This window comes from Somniosus microcephalus, chromosome 1, assembly GCF_052327205.1.
Source record: "Somniosus microcephalus isolate GS21.2 chromosome 1, FLI_Smic_1.0, whole genome shotgun sequence".
Lineage (NCBI taxonomy): Eukaryota > Metazoa > Chordata > Chondrichthyes > Squaliformes > Somniosidae > Somniosus > Somniosus microcephalus.
In genome coordinates, this window is record NC_140987.1 from 171,253,135 (window position 1) to 171,273,733 (window position 20,599).

General features: G+C 48.8%; 1 protein-coding gene across 2 annotated transcripts in view; it reads left to right on the forward strand.

Moving 5' to 3' along the window:
• The window catches only part of tmem232 (transmembrane protein 232), a 209,380-nt gene that overhangs the window by 53,759 nt on the left and 135,022 nt on the right, over nucleotides 1–20,599 (forward strand). For both annotated transcript variants that reach the window (XM_085987412.1, XM_085987420.1), the window contains exon 7: nucleotides 10,563–10,756. In XM_085987412.1, coding sequence (XP_085843538.1) covers nucleotides 10,563–10,756 — 194 coding nt within the window. The remainder of the gene's footprint in view (nucleotides 1–10,562; nucleotides 10,757–20,599) is intronic.

Sequence of the window (20,599 nt, forward strand, 5' to 3'; positions counted from 1 at the left end):
AGTAGATCACGAAACGTTACTGCAAAGCCACACTCAACCTCATCCTACTGTGCCACTCATCACACCCGGATCACTCTGCCTTCCCTACCATACTCCTGCACATCCTTACACCAACTTACCTTGCACCTCCACCCATCCCTCTCTATCCACATTATCACATCCCCATCTCACGAGCCACCCCTCACGCTCACCCTCATCCTAGTCCAATCATACCAACTAACAACACACAAGGGTAGGCACTTGTGTGTTTTAGCCAATGTTCATGTGACGTTTCTGTTAATGTGCTGTCAAACATTGAAATCTTTATTTTCAATGCTTTGCGTTCTTGGACAGATTTGTGTGCACCTTTGGAAGTGGCTTAGTGAGTTGCAGTGAATGGTGAGACACAACAGTACCCCTTGGTGCCCCTTGGTGCCAACTTGATACATCATGTGGCAGCCAGGGTGTACAGTGTCAAGTGAAGTAAATCTGACCACGATGAGGCCATTCCTGGCCTCCTGGGCAACAATGAGCTTGTGCAGCACCAGTTGATTGTGGAGAAGGTTGGTGCTGTTGTTGGTGCTGCTGGTGTGCCTGGTGCTGCTGGTGTGCCTGGTGATGCTGGTGTTCGGGCTGATTGTGGTGAGATTCCGAGGAGCAAGATGAGAGAGTATAAAGTGCACTGATGCTGATGGAACTGATGGCAGGTGAAGTAGAGATGACAGAAGTCATCTGTCAGTAGTGGGAGAGGTAATGAGGTTAGACTGGATGGAGACTTGTGTAAAGACTTGCAGCATTCTGAATCTATAGTGGAAATGCAGTTTAGAGAAACTAGTGGCTAAGGGAACATTTCTCAATCAGCTGGGAGCTTGGAGTTGACATTTGAAGCTGTCAACACATAAGCTGAATCAATGGCAACTGACCTCCCGCCTCAGCTTCACAGATGAGGTCGAGGCACAGCGGAAAACGGTGGGCGACCTGTCCAATTCAAAAAGCTGGGAAAAAAGCATTGTTAAGTGGCTGTAAACAAGCCACTAATGATTTGAATTGGGTCCCCCCGCTGCTGCATGTCAGGTCTGCTCAGCGCTGGCAGACCCGCCATCGGGAAAGTCCAGTGTGCACGTATTGACAGTGAGTTCCCGACCCTCTGTCAATTATTTTCAATTTAACAGCTGACCCGCCACCCATCCGCTGAGCGCCGTAAAAATTCCGGCCAAAGTCTCACCTTCACATTGAGACACCCTCCATTATGTAGTGTGGCCGTACCAGCCTGCCAAATGGGACAGACTAAGAATACATCTAGCAGCTCAAAAATGGGTATCCACAAGACATTGTGGCCATCAGCAGCAGAATTATATATTACAATTTGTAATCTCATGGCCAAACACATCCTTCGGTCCTCCATCATCATTAAGCCGGGAGACCAATTTTGGTTCAATGGTGAGTGAGAAAGTACAGTCCCGATGTAGCACCAGACATACCTTAGAATGAAACATCACAGTGCCACCTACAAGCTAAACACTAAAAGGAACAGGCTATAAAAGAAGCTAAACATTTCCACAACCAATGGATTAGAACAAAGCTCTGGAGCCCGACCACATCTAGTCAAGAACAGTGGTGGACAATCAGGCAACTAATAGGTGGAGGAGGTTCCATATGATCAAATCACACCTGGGTCTCTTCCCCCTACTCCTCTGGTACTTTCTCCTTCTTCAAGCTCCTCACCTTGTTCCAGCCCTCTTGCCTCTCCTTCAAAATCCTCATTATCTAACGCCCTCCCAAGTGCCACCCCGAACTAATCCTCCCTTCTTTCCTCTCTCAGCCTCTGCACTGATCAACTTATGATCCTTGGTTATTTAAATCTTCACTTCAACTCCTCTTGCCCTCTAGATTCACTGACCTCATGCCGTTCCTAAACCTTTCCTTCCTAATAAACGTCTACCCAAATTCACGACCACCCCCCTCAAAGTTGCCATATCGTATGGATCTCGTTACTTCTATCAATCTCTCTACTCCACTGGTCTCTATCACAGACAAGGCCATTTCTGACTACTTTCTTGTATCCCTCACCATCCACATCCCCTTACCTCCTTCCAACACTGTTTCCTTCTGAGTCCATCCCTGGTTAAAAAAAAGTACTAATCTCCTTTAGGGGAGGAAATCTGCTGTCCTTACCCGGACTGGCCTATATATGACTCCAGACCCACAGCAATGTGGTTGACTCTTAATTGCCCTCTGAAATGGCCTAGCAAGCCACTCAGTTGTAACAAACCGCTACGAAACACAATAATAAGAATAAAACCAGACGGGCCACCCGGCATCGACCTCGGCACCAGCTACAGACATGACAACGGCACACCCAGCCCAGTCAACCCTGCAAAGTCCTCCTCACCAACATCTGGGGGCTTGTGCCAAAATTGGGCTAGCGGTCCCACAGACTAGTCAAGCAACAGCCTGACATAGTCATACTCACAGAATCATACCTTTCAGCCAATGTCCCAAACTCCTCCATTACCATCACTGGGTATCTCCTGTCCCACCAGAAGGACAGACCCACCAGGGGTGGCGGCACAGTGGTATACAGTCGGAAAGGAGTGGCCCTGCGAGCCCTCAACATTGACTCCGGACCCCATGAAGTCTCATGGCTTCAGGTCAAGCATGGGCAAGGAAACCTCTTGCTGATTACCACCTACTGCCCTCCCTCAGCTGATGAATCAGTACTCCTCCATGTTGAACGCCACTTGGAAGAAGCACTGAGAGTGGCAAGGGCACAGAATGTACTCTGGGTGGTGAACTTCAATGTCCATCACCAAGAGTGGCTCGGTAACACCACTACTGACCGAGCTGGCCGAGTCCTGAAGGACATAGCTGCCAGTCTGGGCCTGCGACAGGTGGTGAGAGAACCAACACGAGGGAAAAAGCTACTTGACCTCGTCCTCGTCAATCCCACCTGTCGCAGATTTATCTGTCCATGGCAGCATTGGTAGCAGTGACCACCGCACAGTCATTGTGGAGACGAAGTCCCATCTTCAAACTGAGGACACCCTCCATCGTGTTGTGTGGCACTACCACCGTGCTATATGGGATAGATTCAGAACAGATCTAGCAGCCAAAACTGGGCATCCATGAGGTGCTGTGGGCCATCAGCAGCAGCAGAACTGTATTCCACCACAATCTGTAACCTCATGGCCCAGCATATCCCTCACTCTACCATTACCATCAAGCCAGGGGACCAACCCTGGTTCAATAAGGAGTGTAGAAGAGCATGCCAGGAGCAGCACCAGGCGTACCTAAATATGAGGTGCCAAACTGGGGAAGCTGCAACACAGGACTACATGCATGCTAAAAAGCGGAAGCAGCATGCTATAGACAGGGCTAAGTGATCCCACAATCAACGGATCAGATCAAAGCTCTGCAGTCCTGCCACATCCAGTCATGAATGGTGGTGGACCATTAAACAACTAATGGGAGGAGGAGGCTTCATGAATATCCCCATCCTCAGTGATGATGGAGCCCAGCACGTGATTGCAAAAGACAAGGCTGAAGTGTTTGCAGCCATCTTCAGCCAGAAGTGCCAAGTGGATGATCCATATCGGTCTCCTCTGAGGTCCCCACTATCACAGAAGCCAGTCTTCAGCCAATTTGATTCACTCCACATGATATCAAGAAACGGCTGAGCGCACTGGCTACAGTAAAAGCTATGGGTCCTGACAACATCCCGGCTGTTGTGCTGAAGACTTGTGCTCCAGAACTAGCTGTGCCTCTAGCCAAGCCAGTACAGCTACAACACTGGCATCTATCCGACAATCTGGAAAACTGCCCAGGTATGTCTTGTCCACAAAAAACAGGACAAATCTAATCCAGCCAATTACCGCACCATCAGTCTACTCTCAATCATCAGCAAAGTGATGGAAGGGGTCATCGACAGTGTTATCAAGCGGCACTTACCAATAACCTGCTCACTGATGCCCAGTTTGGGTTCCAACAAGACCACTCGGCTCCCAACCTCATTACAGCATTGGTCCAAACATGGACAAAGAAACTGAATTCCAAAGGTGAGGTGAGAGTGACTGCCCTTGACATCAAGGCAGCATTTGACCGAGTGTGGCATCAAGGAGTCCTAGTAAAACTGAAGTCAATGGAAATCCGGGGGGGAAACTCTCCATTGGCTGGAGTCATACCTAGCACAAAGGAAGATGGTTGTGGTGGTTGGAGGTCAATCATCACAGCCCCAGGACATCGCTGCAGGAGTTCCTCAGGGCTGTGTCCTAGGCCCAAACATCTTCAGCTGCTTCATCAATGACCTTCCTTCCAACATAAGGTCAGAAATGGGGATGTTCGCTGATGACTGCCCAATGTTCAGCGCCATTCACAATTCCTCAGATAATGAAGCAGTCCATGCCTGCATGCAGCACAACCTGGACGACGTTCAGGCTTGGGCTGATAAGTGGCAGGTAACGTTCATGCCACACAAGTGCCAGGCAATGACTATCTCCAACAAGCGAGAGTCCAACCACCACCCCTTGACATTCAACAACATTACCATCACCGAATTCCCCACCGTCAACATCCTGGGGGTCAGCATTGACCAGAAACAACAGGCCGGGTATACCATACAATAATGAAGCAGTCCATGCCCGCATGCAACAAGACCTGGATGACATTCAGGCTTGGGCTGACAAGTGGCAGGTAACATTCATGCCACACAAGTGCCAGGCAATGACTATCTCCAACAAGAGAGTGTCTACCCACTGCCCCTTGACATTCAACGGCATTACCATCGCCGAATCCCCCACCATCAACATCCTCGGGGTCACCATTGACCAGAAACTTAACTGGAGCAGCCACATAAATATTGTGGCAACAAGAGCAGGTCAGAGGCTAGGTATTCTGTGGCGAGTGTCTCACCTCCTAACTTCCCAAAGCCTTTCCACCATCTACAAGGTACAAATAAGGAGTGTGATGGAATACTCTCCACTTGCCTGGATGAGTGCAGTTCCAACAACACTCAAGAAACTCGACACCATCCAGGACAAAGCAGCCTGCTTGATTGGCACCCCATCCACCACCTTAAACATTCACTCCCTCCACCACCGGCGTACCATGGCTGCATGTGTACCATCTGCAAGATGCAGTGCAGCAACTCGCCAAGGCTTCTTTGGCAGCACCTCCCAAACCCGCGACCTCTTCCACCTAGAAGGACAAGGGCAGCAAGTGCATGGGAACACCACCACCTCCAAGTTCCCCTCCAAGTCACACACCATACTGACTTGGAAATATATCACCATTCCTTCATAGTCGCTGGGTCAATATCTTGGAACACCCTACCTAACAGCACTGTGGGAGTACCTTCACTACACGGACTGCAGCGGTTCAAGAAGGCAGCTCACCACCACCTTCTCAAGGGCAATTAAGGATGGACAATAAATGCTGGCCTTGCCAGCGATGCCCACATCCCGTGAACAAATAAAAAAATGTCACATGCAACTGCACTTTCTAAATCCCAACTGCTTAGCCTTTGGTCTTTAATTCGCCGCAATAATTCTGTAGCCATTGATCTGCTCAACTACTCCCTCACGTCCACCTTTGATGCCCTGGTCCCAGTAAACTTTTACTCTCCCCTGTCTTAGTTGATTCCCCTGGTATGGCACCCATCCTTGCTCCCTCAAGTCCAGGGAGCATAGACTTGAGCGTATTTGGAACCGGCATGGACCTGTTGAGCTGAATGACCTGTTTCTGTGCTGTAAATGCTATGTTATACAACTGATTTAGCCATCCATCACTAAAACTGGCTGGATTACATAAGAACATAAGAACATAAGAAATAGGAGCAGGAGTAGGCCAATCGGCCCCTCGAGCCTGCTCCGCCATTCAATAAGATCATGGCTGATCTGATCCTAACCGCCAATCCACTATCACAGAACCATCTCCTGAATCTAACAGAATTAGACACACGAAATAGGAGCAGGATCAGGCTACACGGCCCCTGGGCCCGCTCCGCTACCCACAGGGCCATGACCGATCCGAACCTAGACTCATGTCCAAATTCCTGCCCGCTCCCCGTAACCCTTAATTCCCTTTACTTCTAGGAAACTGTCTATTTCTGTTTTAAATTTATGTAATGATGTTGCTTCTACAGCTTTTTGGGGCAGCATATTCCATGGACCTACCACCCTCTGAGTGAAGTAGTTCCTCCTCATCTCAGTTTTGAAAGAGCAGCCCCTTATTCTAAGACTATGCCCCCTAGTTCTAGTTTCACCCATCATCGGGAACATCTTCCCCGCATCCACCCGATCCAACCCCCTCACAATCTTATATGTTTCAATAAGATCGCCTCTCATTCTTCTGAACTCCAATGAGTAGAGTCCCAATCTACTCAACCTCTCCTCATATGTCCATCCCCTCATCCCCGGGATTAAGCGAGTGAACCTTCTTTGTACTGACTCGAGAGCAAGTATGTCCTTTCTTAAGTATGGACACCAAAACTGTACACAGTATTCCAGGTGCGGTCTCACCAATACCTTGTACAACTGAAGCAATACCTCCCTATTTTTATATTCTATCCCCCTAGCAATGAAAGCCAACATTCCATTGGCCTTCTTAATCACTTGCTGCACCTGCATACTAACCTTTTGAGTTTCGTGCACCAGGACCCCCAGATCCCTTTGTACTTCAGTAGTTTCCAGTTTCTTGCCATTAAGATAATAACTTGCTCTACGATTTTTCCTGCCAAAGTGCATAACCTCACACTTTCCAGTATTGTATTCCATCTGCCAAATCTCTGCCCACTTACTTAGCCTGTCTATGTCCCCTTGCAGGTTTTTTATGTCCTCCTCACTCACTACTTTCCCTCCCATCTTAGTATCATCTGCAAACTTTGATATGTTACACTCGGTCCCCTCCTCCAAATCGTTAATATAGATTGTAAAGAGTTGGGGACCCAGCACTGACCCCTGCGGAACACCACTAGTTACTGATTGCCAGTCTGAGAATGAATCATTTATCCCAACTCTCTGCCTTCTGTTAGATAGCCAATCCTCTATCCATGCCAGAATATTACCCCCAATCCCATGATTTTTTATCTTAAGCAATAATCTTTTGTGTGGCAGCTTGTCAAATGCCTTTTGGAAGTCTACGTCCACTGGTTCCCCTTTATCCACCCTATATGTTACTTCCTCAAAGAACCCCAGCAAATTTGTCAAACATGACTTCCCCTTCATAAAACCATGCTGACTTTGTCCTATTAAATTATGATTATCCAAATGCCCTGTTACTGTCTCCTTAATAATGGACTCCAAAATTTTACCTACCACAGATGTTAGGCTAACCGGTCTATAGTTTCCAGCCTTCTGTCTACTGCCCTTTTTCAATAAGGGTGTTACATTAGCAGTTTTCCAGTCTGCCGGGACCTTTGCCGAGTCCAGGGAGTTTTGGAAAATTATTACCAATGCATCCACAATCCCTACCGCCACTTCCCTCAAGACCCTAGGATGTAAGCCATCAGGTCCAGGTGATTTATCCGCCTTGAGTCCCATTATTTTACCGAGTACCACTTCCTTAGTGATTTTGATCGTGTTTAGCTCCTCCCCCCTTTTAGCCCCCTGTTTGTCCAGTGTTGGGATATTCTTAGTGTCTTCTACTGTAAAGACTGATATAAAATATTCATTCAGTGTTTTTGCCATCTCCATATTTCCCACCATTAATTTCCCGGTCCCATCCTCTAAGGGACCAACGTTAATTTTAGCCATCCTTTTTCTTTTTATATAACTATAAAAACTCTTACTGTCTGTTTTTATATTTTTTGCTAATTTACTTTCATAATCTATCTTCCCTTTCTTAATCAATCTTTTTGTTATTTTTTGCTGTCTTTTAAAGTTTTCCCAATCCTCTATCCTCCCACTAGATTTGACTACCTTATATGCCCTTGTTTTTAGTCGAATACTATCCTTAATTTCTTTACTTAGCCACGGATGGCTGACTTTTCTTTTACACCCTTTTCTTCTCAGTGGAATATATATTTTTTGGAAGTTGTAAAATAACTCCTTAAATGTACACCACTGATCATGTATCGTCTTACCCTTTAATCTATTTTCCCAATCCACTCTACTCAATTCCGCTCTCATACCTTCATAGTCTCCTTTATTCAAGCTTAGCACGCTTGTTTGAGATCCAACCTTCTCACCCTCTAATTGAATATGGAATTCAACCATGTTATGGTCATTCATTCCAAGGGGATCCTTTACTAGGACATTTTTAATTAACCCTGTCTCGTTACACAGGACCAGATCTAAGGTTGCCTGCCCCCTGGTCGGTTCAGTTACATACTGCTCAAGAAACCCATCCCTAATACACTCAATGAACTCATCCTCAAGGCAGCCCTGCCCAATTTGATTTGTCCAATTAATATGATAGTTAAAATCCCCCATAATTATAGATGTTCCCTTATTACAAGCCTCAACTATTTCCTGATTGATACTCCGTCCAACAGAGTTGCCACTGTTCGGAGGCCTATAGACTACACCCACTAGTGTTTTTTTCCCCTTATTATTCCTTACCTCCACCCAAACTGTTTCATTATCCTGATCTTTTGACCCAATATCATTTCTCTGTATTACAGTGATTCCTTCCTTTATTAACATAGCCACCCCACCTCCCCTTCCTTCCTGCCTGTCCTTCCTGATCGTTAAATAACCTGGTATGTTTAATTCCCAGGCATTGTCACCCTGCAGCCATGTTTCTGTAATGACCACAAGATCATACCCATATGTAGTTATTTGTGCCATTAACTCGTCTATTTTGTTACGAATGCTACGTGCATTCAGATAGAGAACTTTCAAAGATGTTTTGTGACACTTAGTTCCTGCTTTTGCCCTTTTTATTACTTTACCTTTTACTCCATACCTTCTGCCCCTTCCTGACACGCTCTGGTTTTTAATTTCCCCACTGCTACCTAAGTCTATGACCTTCTCTGTTGTCATTTTTATTATTTGCTCTCTAGGAACCTCCCCCCCACTAGTTAGTTTAAAGCCCTCTCTACAGCCCTAGTTATATGATCCGCCAGGACTCTAGTCCCAGCACTGGCCAAGTGAAGCCCGTCCCAATGGAACAGCTCCCTCCTGCCCCAGTACTGGTGCCAGTGTCCCAGGAAGCAAAACCCATTTCTCCCACACCAGTCTTTGAGCCACGCATTTAACTCTCTAATTTTATTTGTTCTAGCCAAATTCGCTCGTGGCTCAGGTAATAATCCAGAGATTATTACCCTTGTGGTTCTGCTTTTTAATTTGGCCCCTAGCTGCTCAAACTCCCTCAGCAGAACCTCCTTCCTTGTCCTATCTATGTCGTTGGTACCAACATGGACCACGACAACAGGATCCTCCCCCTCCCACTCCAAGTTTCTCTCCAGTCCAGAGGAGATGTCCTTAACCCTGGCACCGGGCAGGCAACACAGCCTTCGGGACTCTTGCTCTCGGCTGCAAAGAACTCTATCTATCCCCCTAACGATACTATCCCCTACCACTACAACATTTCTTTTAACTCCCCCGACTTGAATTGCCCCCCGCTCCACGGTGCTGTGGCCAGGTTGCTCATCCTCCCCGCAGTCCCTGTTCCCATCCTCACAGGGAGTAAGAGCCTCGAACCTGTTGGACAAGTGCAAGGGCTGCGGCTCCTCCAACACTACCTCCTGGATCCCCGTACCTGCCTCACTTCTAGTCACACCATCCTGACCCTGGCCACGGACTACATCTGAATTAATTAATCTAATTGGTGTGAATACCTCGTGATACATAGAGTCCAGGTAACTCTCCCCCTCCCTGATGTGTCTCAGTGTTTGAAGCTCAGACTCCAGCTCTTCAACACGGAGCCGGAATTCCTCGAGCAGCCAACACTTACTGCAAATGTGATCACCGTGAGCATCAATGGTGTCCACCAGCTCCCACATATTGCAGCAGCAACACATCACCTGATCTCCCATTCTATGTAATTAATTAAATTTATTAATATTATTCTTAAATACCCTCTGCCCATCAAGTGCTATCCTTGTCAAAACTGCCGACTACTCTTGAATCATCCTGGAAAGCAAAGATAACACCCGATTCCTTCTCTCCACTCCCAACCGTGTCTTTAAACCGCTCTCCACTGCCCTCTACCCTCAACTCCAACATGTGCCAGGAGCTCATTGGCTTCTTTGTTACTAAGATTCAGACCATTCTTTCAACTGCCACTTTTTCTCTCCTTCCCCTTGCCCAACTAGCCAAACCTCCCCCCAAGTCTCCCCTCTGCCATACCCTGAATCCGTGTTTCTCTCTAGTTTCTCTCCTATTAATCTTCATGCCCTCTTTAAGCTAATTGTGTCCTTGAGACCCATCTCCTATGTCCTTGACCCCATTTTCACTAAACTGCTGACCACCAGCTTCCCTTCCTGACCCCATGTGAGCTGACATTGCAATTGGTTCTCCTTAGATATTGTCTGTCTCCCTTTCAATAATCACCATCATCAAACCCTCCTCAGAAAATCCCACACATAAGTCCTCCATGCTTGTTAATAAAATGCCTGATTCCTATTATGATGTTTATTTTCTTAGGTCTTCCAGAGTGTGAAGCCTGTTATCGATCCTATCCAAATGTTCTGCTGGATGTTCGTTTCATCATTAGAACAGGAGATATAATCTGTGGCTCTCTGATATCAACTGAAGTGTGTTCTCTGATATCAACTGAAGTGTGTTCTCATGGGAGTAATGTTTTAGATGAAGAACTGAACAAAAATTACTGTAGCAAGGTGAGGAATATTGAATGTTAATGCTTTGGTTACAGTTCAAAGTGTGTCGTCCTCTAACTCATAAAATACTAAAATATAAGTGGCTTTTGAAAAAAAGTAACAACTGTGACAATTCTCAGAAAGTTACAAAACTGTTTTTGTATTATTAATCACTTTGTAAACAATGTTGAATGGGCCCATTTTATGTTTTAATATTTTCAGTGAGGTCCACGGCGACCACATTTGCAGCAAGTGTTGGTTGCTTGAGGAACTTCGGCTCCGCGTTGATGAGCTTGAGTCCGAGCTTCAAACACTGCGACACATCAGGGAGGGGGAGAGTTACCTGGACGCTGTGTTCCAGGAGGCAGTCACACCCCTTAGATTAATTAATTCAAATTTGGTCCGTGGTCAGGAACAGGTGGGTATGACTACGAGCGAGGCAGATATGGGGACCCAGGAGGTAGTGGTGGAGGAGCCTCAGCCTTTGCTCTTGTCCAACAGTTACGAGGTTCTTACTCTCTGTGTGGGCGAGATCAGGGACTGCAGTGAGGATGAGCAAACTGACCACAGCACCATGGTACAGGGAGCCATTCAAGTGGGGGGAGCAAAAAGAAATGTGGTAGTGGTAGGGGACGGTATAGTTAGGGGGATAGACATTGTTCTCTGCAGCCAAGAGCGTGAGTCCTGAAGGCTGTGTTGCCTGCCCGGTACTAGGGTAAACGACATCTCCTCTGGGCTGGAGAGGAACTTAGAGTGGGAGGGCAAAGATCCAGTTGTCGTGGTCCATGTAGGTACCAACAACATAGGTAGGACAAAGAAGGAGATTCTGCTGAGGGAGTATGAGCAGCTAGGGGCTAAATTACAAAGCAGAACCACAAAGGTAATAATCTCTGGATTACTACCTAAGCCACATGCAAATTGGCATAGGGTAAATAAGATCAGAGAGATGAACAAGTGGCTCGAGATTGGTGTGGGAGAAATGGGTTTTGATTCCTGGGGCACTGGCACCAGTACTGGGATAAGAGGGAGCTGTTAGAAACATAGAAGATAGGAGCAGGAGTAGGCCATTCAGCCCCTCGAGCCTATTCCGCCATTTAATGAGATCATGGCTGATCATCCAAATTCAGTACCTTGTCCCAGCTTTCTCCCCATATCCCTTGATCCCTTTAGCCTTAAGAAATATATCCATCTCCTTGAATATATTTAATAAGTTGGTCTCAACTGCCTTCTGTGGTAGAGAATTCCACAGGTTCACCACTCTCTGGGTGAAGAAATTCCTCCTCATCTCTGTCCTAAATGGTTTACCCCTTATCCTTAGACTGTGACCCCTGGTTCTGGACTCCCCCGCCATCGGTAACATCCTTCCTGCATCTAGTCTGTCTAGTCCTGTTAGAATTTTATAAGTTTCAATGAGATCCCCTCTCATTCTTCTAAACTCTAGCGAATATAAGCCCAATCGACCCAATCTCTCTTTATACGTCATTCCTGCCATCCCAGGTATCAGTCTGGTGAATCTTCGCTGCACTCCCTCCATGGCAAGAACATCCTTCCTCAGATAAGGCGACCAAAGCTGCACACAATACTCAAGGTGTGGTCTCACCAAGGCCCTGTACAATTGTAGCAAGACACCCTTGCTCCTGTACTCGAATCCTCTCGCTATGAAGGCCAACATACCATTTGCCTTCTTAACCGCCTGCTGCACCTGCATGCTTACCTTCAGCGACTGGTGCACAAGGACACCCAGGTCTCATTGCACTTCCCCTTTTCCTAATCTATTGCCATTCAGATAATAATCTGTCTTCCTGTTTTTGCCACCAAAGTGTATAACCTCGCATTTATCCACATTATACTGCATCTGCCATGCATCTGCCCAATCACCCAACCTGTCCAAATCATACTGGAGTTTCTCTGCATCCTCCTCACAGCACACATGCCCACCCAGCTTTGTGTCATCTGCAAACTTGGAGATATTACATCTAGTTCCCTTTCTAGATCATTTATATATATTGTGAACAGCTGGGGTCCTAGCACTGATCCCTGCGGTACCCCACTGGTCACTGCCTGCCACTTGGAAAAAGACCTGTTTAATTCCAACTCTTTGCTTCCTGTCTGCCAACCAGTTCTCTATCCAAGTCAGTACCTTACCCCCAATCCCATGTGCTTTAACTTTGCACGCCAATCTCTTTTGCGGGACCTTATCGAAAGCCTTCTGAAAGTCCAAATACACCACATCCACTGGTTCTCCCTTATCTATTCTACCAGTTACATCCTCAAAAAATTCCAGTAGATTAGTCAAGCATGATTTACCTTTTGTAAATCCATGTTGACTTTGTCTGAGTGCTCTGCTATTACATCTTTTATAATGGACTCTAGCATTTTCCCCACTACCGATGTCAGGCTTACCAGTGTATAATTTTCTGTTTTCTCTCTACCACCTTTTTTAAATAGTAGGGTTACATTAGCTACTCTCCAATCCATGGGAACTATTCCAGAGTCTATAGAATTTTGGAAGATGACCAGCAATGCTTCTATTATTTCTAGGGCCACTTCCTTAAGTACCCTAGGACGTAGATTATCAGACCCTGGGGATTTATCAGCCTTGAATCCCGTCAATTTCCCTAACACCATTTCCCTACATATACTGATTTCTTTCAGTTCCTCCCTCTCATTAGACCCTATGTTCCCCAACATCTCTGGGAGGTTATTTGTGTCCTCCTTTGTGAAGACAGAACTAAAGTATGTATTTAATTGGTCAGCCATTTCTTTGTTCCCCATTATAAATTCCCCTGATCCTGACCTATGCTTGACTTCATCAATCTTTTTCTCTTCACATATCTATAGAAGCCTTTACAGTCATTTTTTATGTTCCCAGCAAGCTTACTCTCATATTCTATTTTCCCCCTCTTAATGAATCCCTTTGTCCTCCTTTGCTGAATCCTAAACTGCTCGCAATCCTCAGGTTTGCTGCTTTTTCTGGCCAATTTATATGTCTTCTCCTTGGATCTTATGCTATCCCTAATTTCCCTTGTTATCCACGGTTGAGTCACCTTTTTTGTTTTATTTTTATGCCAAACAGGGCGAGCAAATTCTGTAGTTCATCCATGCGGTCTTTAAATGTTTGCCATTGCCTATCCACTGTCAACCCTTTAAGTAACAGTCCCCAATCCATCCTAGCCAACTCGTAGTTTCCTTTATTTAAATTCAGACCCTAGTCTCTGAGTTAACTACTTCACTCTCCATCTTAATGAAGAATTCTATCATATTATGATCGCTCCTCCCCAAGGGGCCTCGCACAACAAGATTGCTAATTAATCCTTTCTCATTACATAATACCCAGTCTAAGATGGCCCGATCTCTAGTTGGTTCCTTGACAAATTGGTCCAGGAAACCATCCCGTATTCACACTAGGAATTCCTCCTCTACAGTATTGTTACTAATTTGGTTAGACTAATCTATATGTAGATTAAAGTCACCCATTATAACTGTTGTGCCCTTATTGCACGCATCTCTAATTTCCGTTAAATGCCATCCCCAACCTCAGCATTACTGTTTGGGCGTCTGTATACAACTCCCACTAACGTTTTCTGCCCCTTGGTATTTCTCAGCTCTACCCATACAGATTCCACATCATCAGAGCTAATATCCTTCCTTACTATTGTGTTAATCTCCTCTTTAACCAGCAATGCTACCCCACTGCCTTTTCCTTTTTGCCTGTCCTTCCTGAATATTGAATACCCCTGGATGTTGAATTCCCAGCCTTGGTCACTCTGGAGCCATGTCTCCGTAATCCCAATTATATCATATCTGTTTACACCTACTTGCGCAGCTAATTCATCCACCTTATTACGAATGCTCCTCGCATTATGACACAAAGCCTTCAGGCTTGTTTTTTTAACACTCTTAGACCTTTTAGAATTATTGTTTACTGCGGCCATGTTTGATTTACACCCTTGATTTTTCTGCCTTCCACTTTTGCTTTTCTCCTTCCTGTCTTTTGCTTCTATCCTTGCTTCCCTTTCCTCTGTCTCCCTGCACAGGTTCCCAACCCCCTGCCATTTTAGTTTAAACCCTCCCCAACAGCACTAGCAAACACTCCCCCTAGGTCATCGGTTCTGGTCTGCCCAGGTGCAAACCGTCCAGTTTGTACTGGTCCCACCTCCCCCAGAACTGGTTCCAATGTCCCAGGAATTTGAATCCCTCCCCCTTGCACCATTCTTCTAACCACGTATTCATCTGAAATATCCTTCTATTTCTACTCTGACTAGCATGTGGCACTGGTAGCAATCCTGAGATTACTAGGTTTGAGGTCCTATTTTTAAATTTACCTCCTAACTCCCTATACTCAGCTTTTAGGACCTCATCCATTTTTTACCTATATCGTTGGTACCTATATTCACCACAACAACTGGCTGTTCACCCTCCCCCTCCAGAATGCCCTGCAGCCGCTCCGAGACATCCTTGACCCTTGCACCAGGGAGGCAAAATACCATCCTGGAGTATCGTTTGCGGCCGCAGAAAAGTCTATCTGTTCCCCTTACAATAAAATCCCCTATCACTATAGCTCTCCCGCTCTTTTTCCTCCCGTCCTGTGCAGCAGAGCCACCCATGGTGCCAGGAAGTTGGTTGCTGCTGCCTTCCCCGATAAGCCATCCTCCCCAACAAATCCAAAGCAGTATATCTGTTTGAGAGGGGGATGGCCACAGGGGCCCCCTGCACTACCTGCCTGCGCCTACTACTCTGCCTGTCGGTCACCCATTCCCTTCCTGCCTGTGCAGCCTTTACCTGCAGTGTGACCAACTGATTAAACGTGATATCCATGACGTCCTCAACATCGCCAATACTCCAGTATGTATCCATTTGCAGCTCCAGTGTCGCAATGCAGTCTGCCAGTAGCAGCAGCTGGATACACTTCCCGCACACATGGTCGTCAAGGACACAGGAACTGTCCCTGATTTTCCACATAGTGCAGGAGGAGCATGCCACGGGGCTGAGCTTTGCTGCCATGACATACCCTTTAATTAATTTTAATCAAATCAATACCACCAATTATACTACAATTAAATGATATACTCAAGGGCCCTTGTTTCCTAGCACTGCCCGATAAGCAACAGAGACCTTAGAAACTATAACCACAAAAGTTAAGGGCCTAGAAATTCATTGTAGCCACTTTTGGGGCGGTAAAGTCGGGCGGCCGCTAAAGTTTGCGCCCGGCGCAAAATCGAGGCCACTTCTCCGATATTCATTAGCTTCGCCCTAAGAGTTTGCTCGAGCGCTAAAACTGGCGCTGCACGCCTCTCTTTAGGCGCTAAGCCAGAGGTGCTGAGTGAGAGCGCCCAGGCCGGGCGCAGCGCAGGTGCGGCCATCTCGTGATTGACAGCAGACACCCTGGCGTCGGCCAGCTCTTAAGGGGGAAGGGTCGACTTGGTCTGCTGCCACGCCCTGGATAGTGGAGCCCTCCAGCTAGGCCTGAACACTGCTGCTGGACCCAAATAGTGCCTGAAGCCATGCAGAAGGCCTGTGAACGAGCGCAGCGCTTCTCAGAGCTTGATCTGAGTGTGCTGGTTGGTGCTGTGGAGAAGAGACGCCATATTTTGTACCCGGACAATGGCAGGAAGGCGCCGGTCCGCGTCTACCGGAGAGCCTGGAGGCATGTCGCCAGCAAGGTGTCAGCCAACAGCGAGGTCCCCAGGAGCGGTGTCCAATGCCGCAAAAAGTTTAATGACCTCACTCGGATTGTCAGGGTGAGTACCCTTTCCAGTGTCCTCCTCATCCTTGCATGTGCACCTCACATTATGGGCAAAGGGACCTGAAAGCCCTAATGGCCAGCCCTCATGCAGCAGCTATGGGACAGGCATGAACATCAATTGCACATTCTGCACTTAACACACTGGCCAAGCTATTCCACCATGGGAGGCAGTGCACACAAGATCAGGGCTACACACTGGCCAGGCTATTCCACCATGGGAGGCAGTGCACACAAGATCAGGGCTACACACTGGCCAGGCTATTCCACCATGGGAGGCAGTGCACACAAGATCAGGGCGACACACTGACCAGGCTATTCCACCATGGGAGGCAGTGCACACAAGATCAGGGCTACACACTGGTCAGGCTATTCCACCATGGGAGGCAGTGCACACAAGATCAGGGCGACACACTGGCCAGGCTATTCCACCATGGGAGGCAGTGCACACAAGATCAGGACGACACACTGGCCAGGCTATTCCACCATGGGAGGCAGTGCACACAAAATCAGGGCTACACACTGTACTTAGAGGCCGTCCTTTCTCTTGCAGGCCAAGCTGGCCAATAATAAGAAGAGCCGGACTGCCACCGGGGGAGGCCGACCCCAGATCCAGCCGCTCACCGAGCTGCAACATCGCGTGGAGCGCATCATGGGTGGCCGGGTGATTGGCCCCGTTGCATGTGGAGATGCCGACCCTGTTCTGGGCACCAATGGTAAGGACATCACCTTTTGGACCTCTCTCGTCCCACTTGCGCATCAGATCTACATCCTTTGACACTGTCCGACCAATGCGCTGAATGCCACCACTCATGCATCCCTCGCTGATGCCCTCTCCTCACTCTAAAGCTACTCTTGTGCCTTCCTGCTTTCAGATGGTGAGGAGGAGGTCCCTGAACTTGCCAGTGACAGCCCCTCAGAAGAGGAGGAGGAGGAGGAGCAAGAGGAAGGCGGCCCATCAGGGGAACCCTCAGCCGCGGCAACCCATGCGAATGTAGGGGACACGTCTTCCCTGGAGGGGAGTGTGGCGGAAGTGTCGGAGGGGAGGGGAGCTCATGGGACCTGCGGCCTGCAGAAATGCGGGAGGGGGGTGGAAGCTCAGCGGCCTTCTCCCCAGAGGGGGGAAGGGCCGGAGGGGAGTCCAATTGCTGGGCCCAGCGGCGTCCAGCAACGCAGGAAGGGTTGGCCAGCTCGGCGGCCTTCTCCCCAGAGGGAGAGTCCGGCCTCCAGTCCGGAGATGGTCTTCGCCGAGGAGATGGAATGCCTCGAGGACTTGTCCGCGGACTCGGAGCGCCGGCACACGGAGCTCATGGGGGTAGTGGCACGGTTGCCTGAGGCCATCGAGTCCCTCTCTCGGAGTGTGACCGACGTCGGGGCCTCACAGGCCATCAGTTTGGCGGAATTCGGGGCAGATCAGGCAGCGAGTCGGGTGGCATTCGGGGCAGCTCAGGCAGCGAGTGGGCAGCTGATCAGTGGTGCCGTGCAGTCACTGGGTGCTCTGATGAGGTCATTGAACAGGTCAACACGGGCACTCACTGCTGCCACACTCGCTGTGTCAGCCAGGCATCGCCAGGGCACCCGGCGCGCTGCAGCAGCACAGCGGTCTGTCCCTCGGCAGATTGGTGTGCATGCTGCAGTGCTGGCCCGGGCGAGTGCCAGTGTCTCAGGCGACCAGCGAGCGCCTGCCATCCGCCAGCTTGCCCCCATTCCTCCAGCCGCCACTGCCACTCCCCCAGTGGAGCTGCCAGGAGCTGCTGCAGCGACTGATGCAGGCCAGCCACAGCTGCAGCATTCAACAGCTGCCTGCTCGACGGCCAGACCTCGACTAGGCCGACCCCCAAGGGCATCTGCCATCACGACATGTGCCCCTCAGGAGCCTGCCCCCAGCCTTGCAGCAGCCAATGGCCTTACTTTGAGGAGGAGCAGCAGGGCGGGCAGGGGCCACACAAAGATGGCCAAGGCATCGCCCTAGCGGGCCAAAAAGTCGAATGTGTGGCCAGTTGTGTTTGTTTTTTGAGGCCGAGAATTGGATGTTTGTTTTTTGAGGCCGAGAATTGGATGTTTGTTTTTTGAAGGCCGAGAATTGGATGTTTGTTTTTTGAAGGCCGAAGATGTGATGTTTGTTTTTTACGAAGGCCGAGGATGACGGCCATTTTAGTTGCACTGTTTTGTTAATCCTCTCCAGGTTGTGGGAGCGAGTAATGTGTTTGAGTGTTTTTTGGGGGTTTCGTCTGTTTTTGGTTTTCATGTGGGAAGGGCCCTGAGTTTGTACAATAAAGCATTTTATTTATTAACATTGTCCATGTTTGATCTTTGAAGTGTTTGTTGCCTTAACCGGCTGAGGGCTTGCGGAGCGGCTGCAATCATGTTCTTTCATTGGCACAAGCCATTCCCTGACAGGGGGCCTAGAAGTGACGTTCAATAAGCCGTCGACGGGCGGCCCTTGGACCCTCTGCCTCCCTCCTGGGCTGGTACTCCTCGTCCTCCTCCTCCTCATGCTCCTCCTGCTCCTCCTCCTGAGGTGGTGGTCCAACGTGAGGTGGCAGTGCCTGAGTCCTGCGGATAGCCAGGTTGTGCAGCATGCAGCAAACGACGACGAATTGGGAGACTCGCTCCTGCGAATACTGGAGGGCTCCCCCGGAGCGATCGAGACAGCGGAACCGTTGCTTGAGGACGCCGATTGTTTGTTCTATGATGTTCCTAGTCGCTTGATGGCTCTCGTTGTATGCCTCTTCAGCAGGGGTCGTGGGCGCGTGGAACGGGGTCATGAGCCAGGTACACAAAGGATAGCCTTTGTCTCCGATAAGCCATCCTCTTGGGTGAGGCTGTGCCCGGAACATGTCAGCCACAGTTGTCTGTCGCAGGATAAAGGCATCGTGGCTGCTGCCTGGAAAGCGGGCATTGACAGCTAGGATGCGCTGCCTGTGGTCACACACCAGCTGTACGTTGAGGGAATGGTAGCCCTTCCGGTTGCGGTAATCCTCGGCATGCTCCAGAGGTGCCCGCAAAGCCACATGAGTGCAGTCAATGGCGCCCTGCACCATGGGGAAGCCCGCTATTCTTGCAAATCCCACTGCACGCTGCTGCTGCTTGTCCAGGGTCATGGGGAAGGAGATGAATTGATGTCTCCTTCTGAAAAGGGCATCGGTCACCTGGCGGATGCAGCAATGCACGGCGAACTGGGAGATGTTAGCGATGTCCCCAGCAGCGGATTGGAAGGAGCCGGTGGCATAGAAGTTGAGTGCCACCGTCACCTTCACTGCCACCGACAGAGACGTCCTGCGCATCAGCTGTGGCTGCAGATCTCTGTGAAGCAGCTGACAGATGTCTGCAACCACCTCCCTTCTGAATCGCAGCCTCCTAACACACATCGCGGCAGACATGGTCAGATAGGAGGACTGCTGGTGGTATACCCTGGGTGGGTAAGGCCTCAGTTGGCGACGCCTGTTGCCCCCTCTGCGTCTAGCCAGGGCTGCCACTCTCCCATGGCATCTGTAAGCCCTTCTGGCATAAGGCTGAAAGTCAGCGTTGGCACCCAATGCAGCCCCCATTATATGCTGGCAAACACTGAGCTCTCAATGAAGGCAAAGATAATTGCTAAGCTCTGGCCTGAGCCAAAAATACCTGTCCTAGTGTTGGTCCAAACCAGTAAGCTCTCCTCCTTGGTCTCTCTCCAAAAAACCGTTGCACAAGAGTGAATGCTGCAAAATGGCTGGCCTTTATAGTGCAGGGTAAGTGCCCTTTAATTAGCGCTCCCCGTGGCCCGCCTCGGCTGTGTACTGTTCCACTTCACAGTCGTTAGGGCCGCCCGGCGCACAATGGGCCGGCGCGAGTGAAGTTCCGGTTCGGGACGCACAAAGGGCGTTGCACTAGGAAATGACGTCATGATCTGCGCGCGCAGCAGGGCGCGCGCTAAGACTTTGCGCCGGCGCTAAATGTGTACTGAAGTTGGGGCAAGGCGCAGATCGCGCTGTGCCCGGGCGCTAAGCGCCTAGCGCTCGAGATCTACTCCTCCTAAGGCGCTAACGGCTGGCGCGCCCAACTGAATTTCTAGGCCCTGACCTTCTAAATTTTATAAACTATTAATCTTAACTGTCAAACTATAGAGTAGTATAAATAGT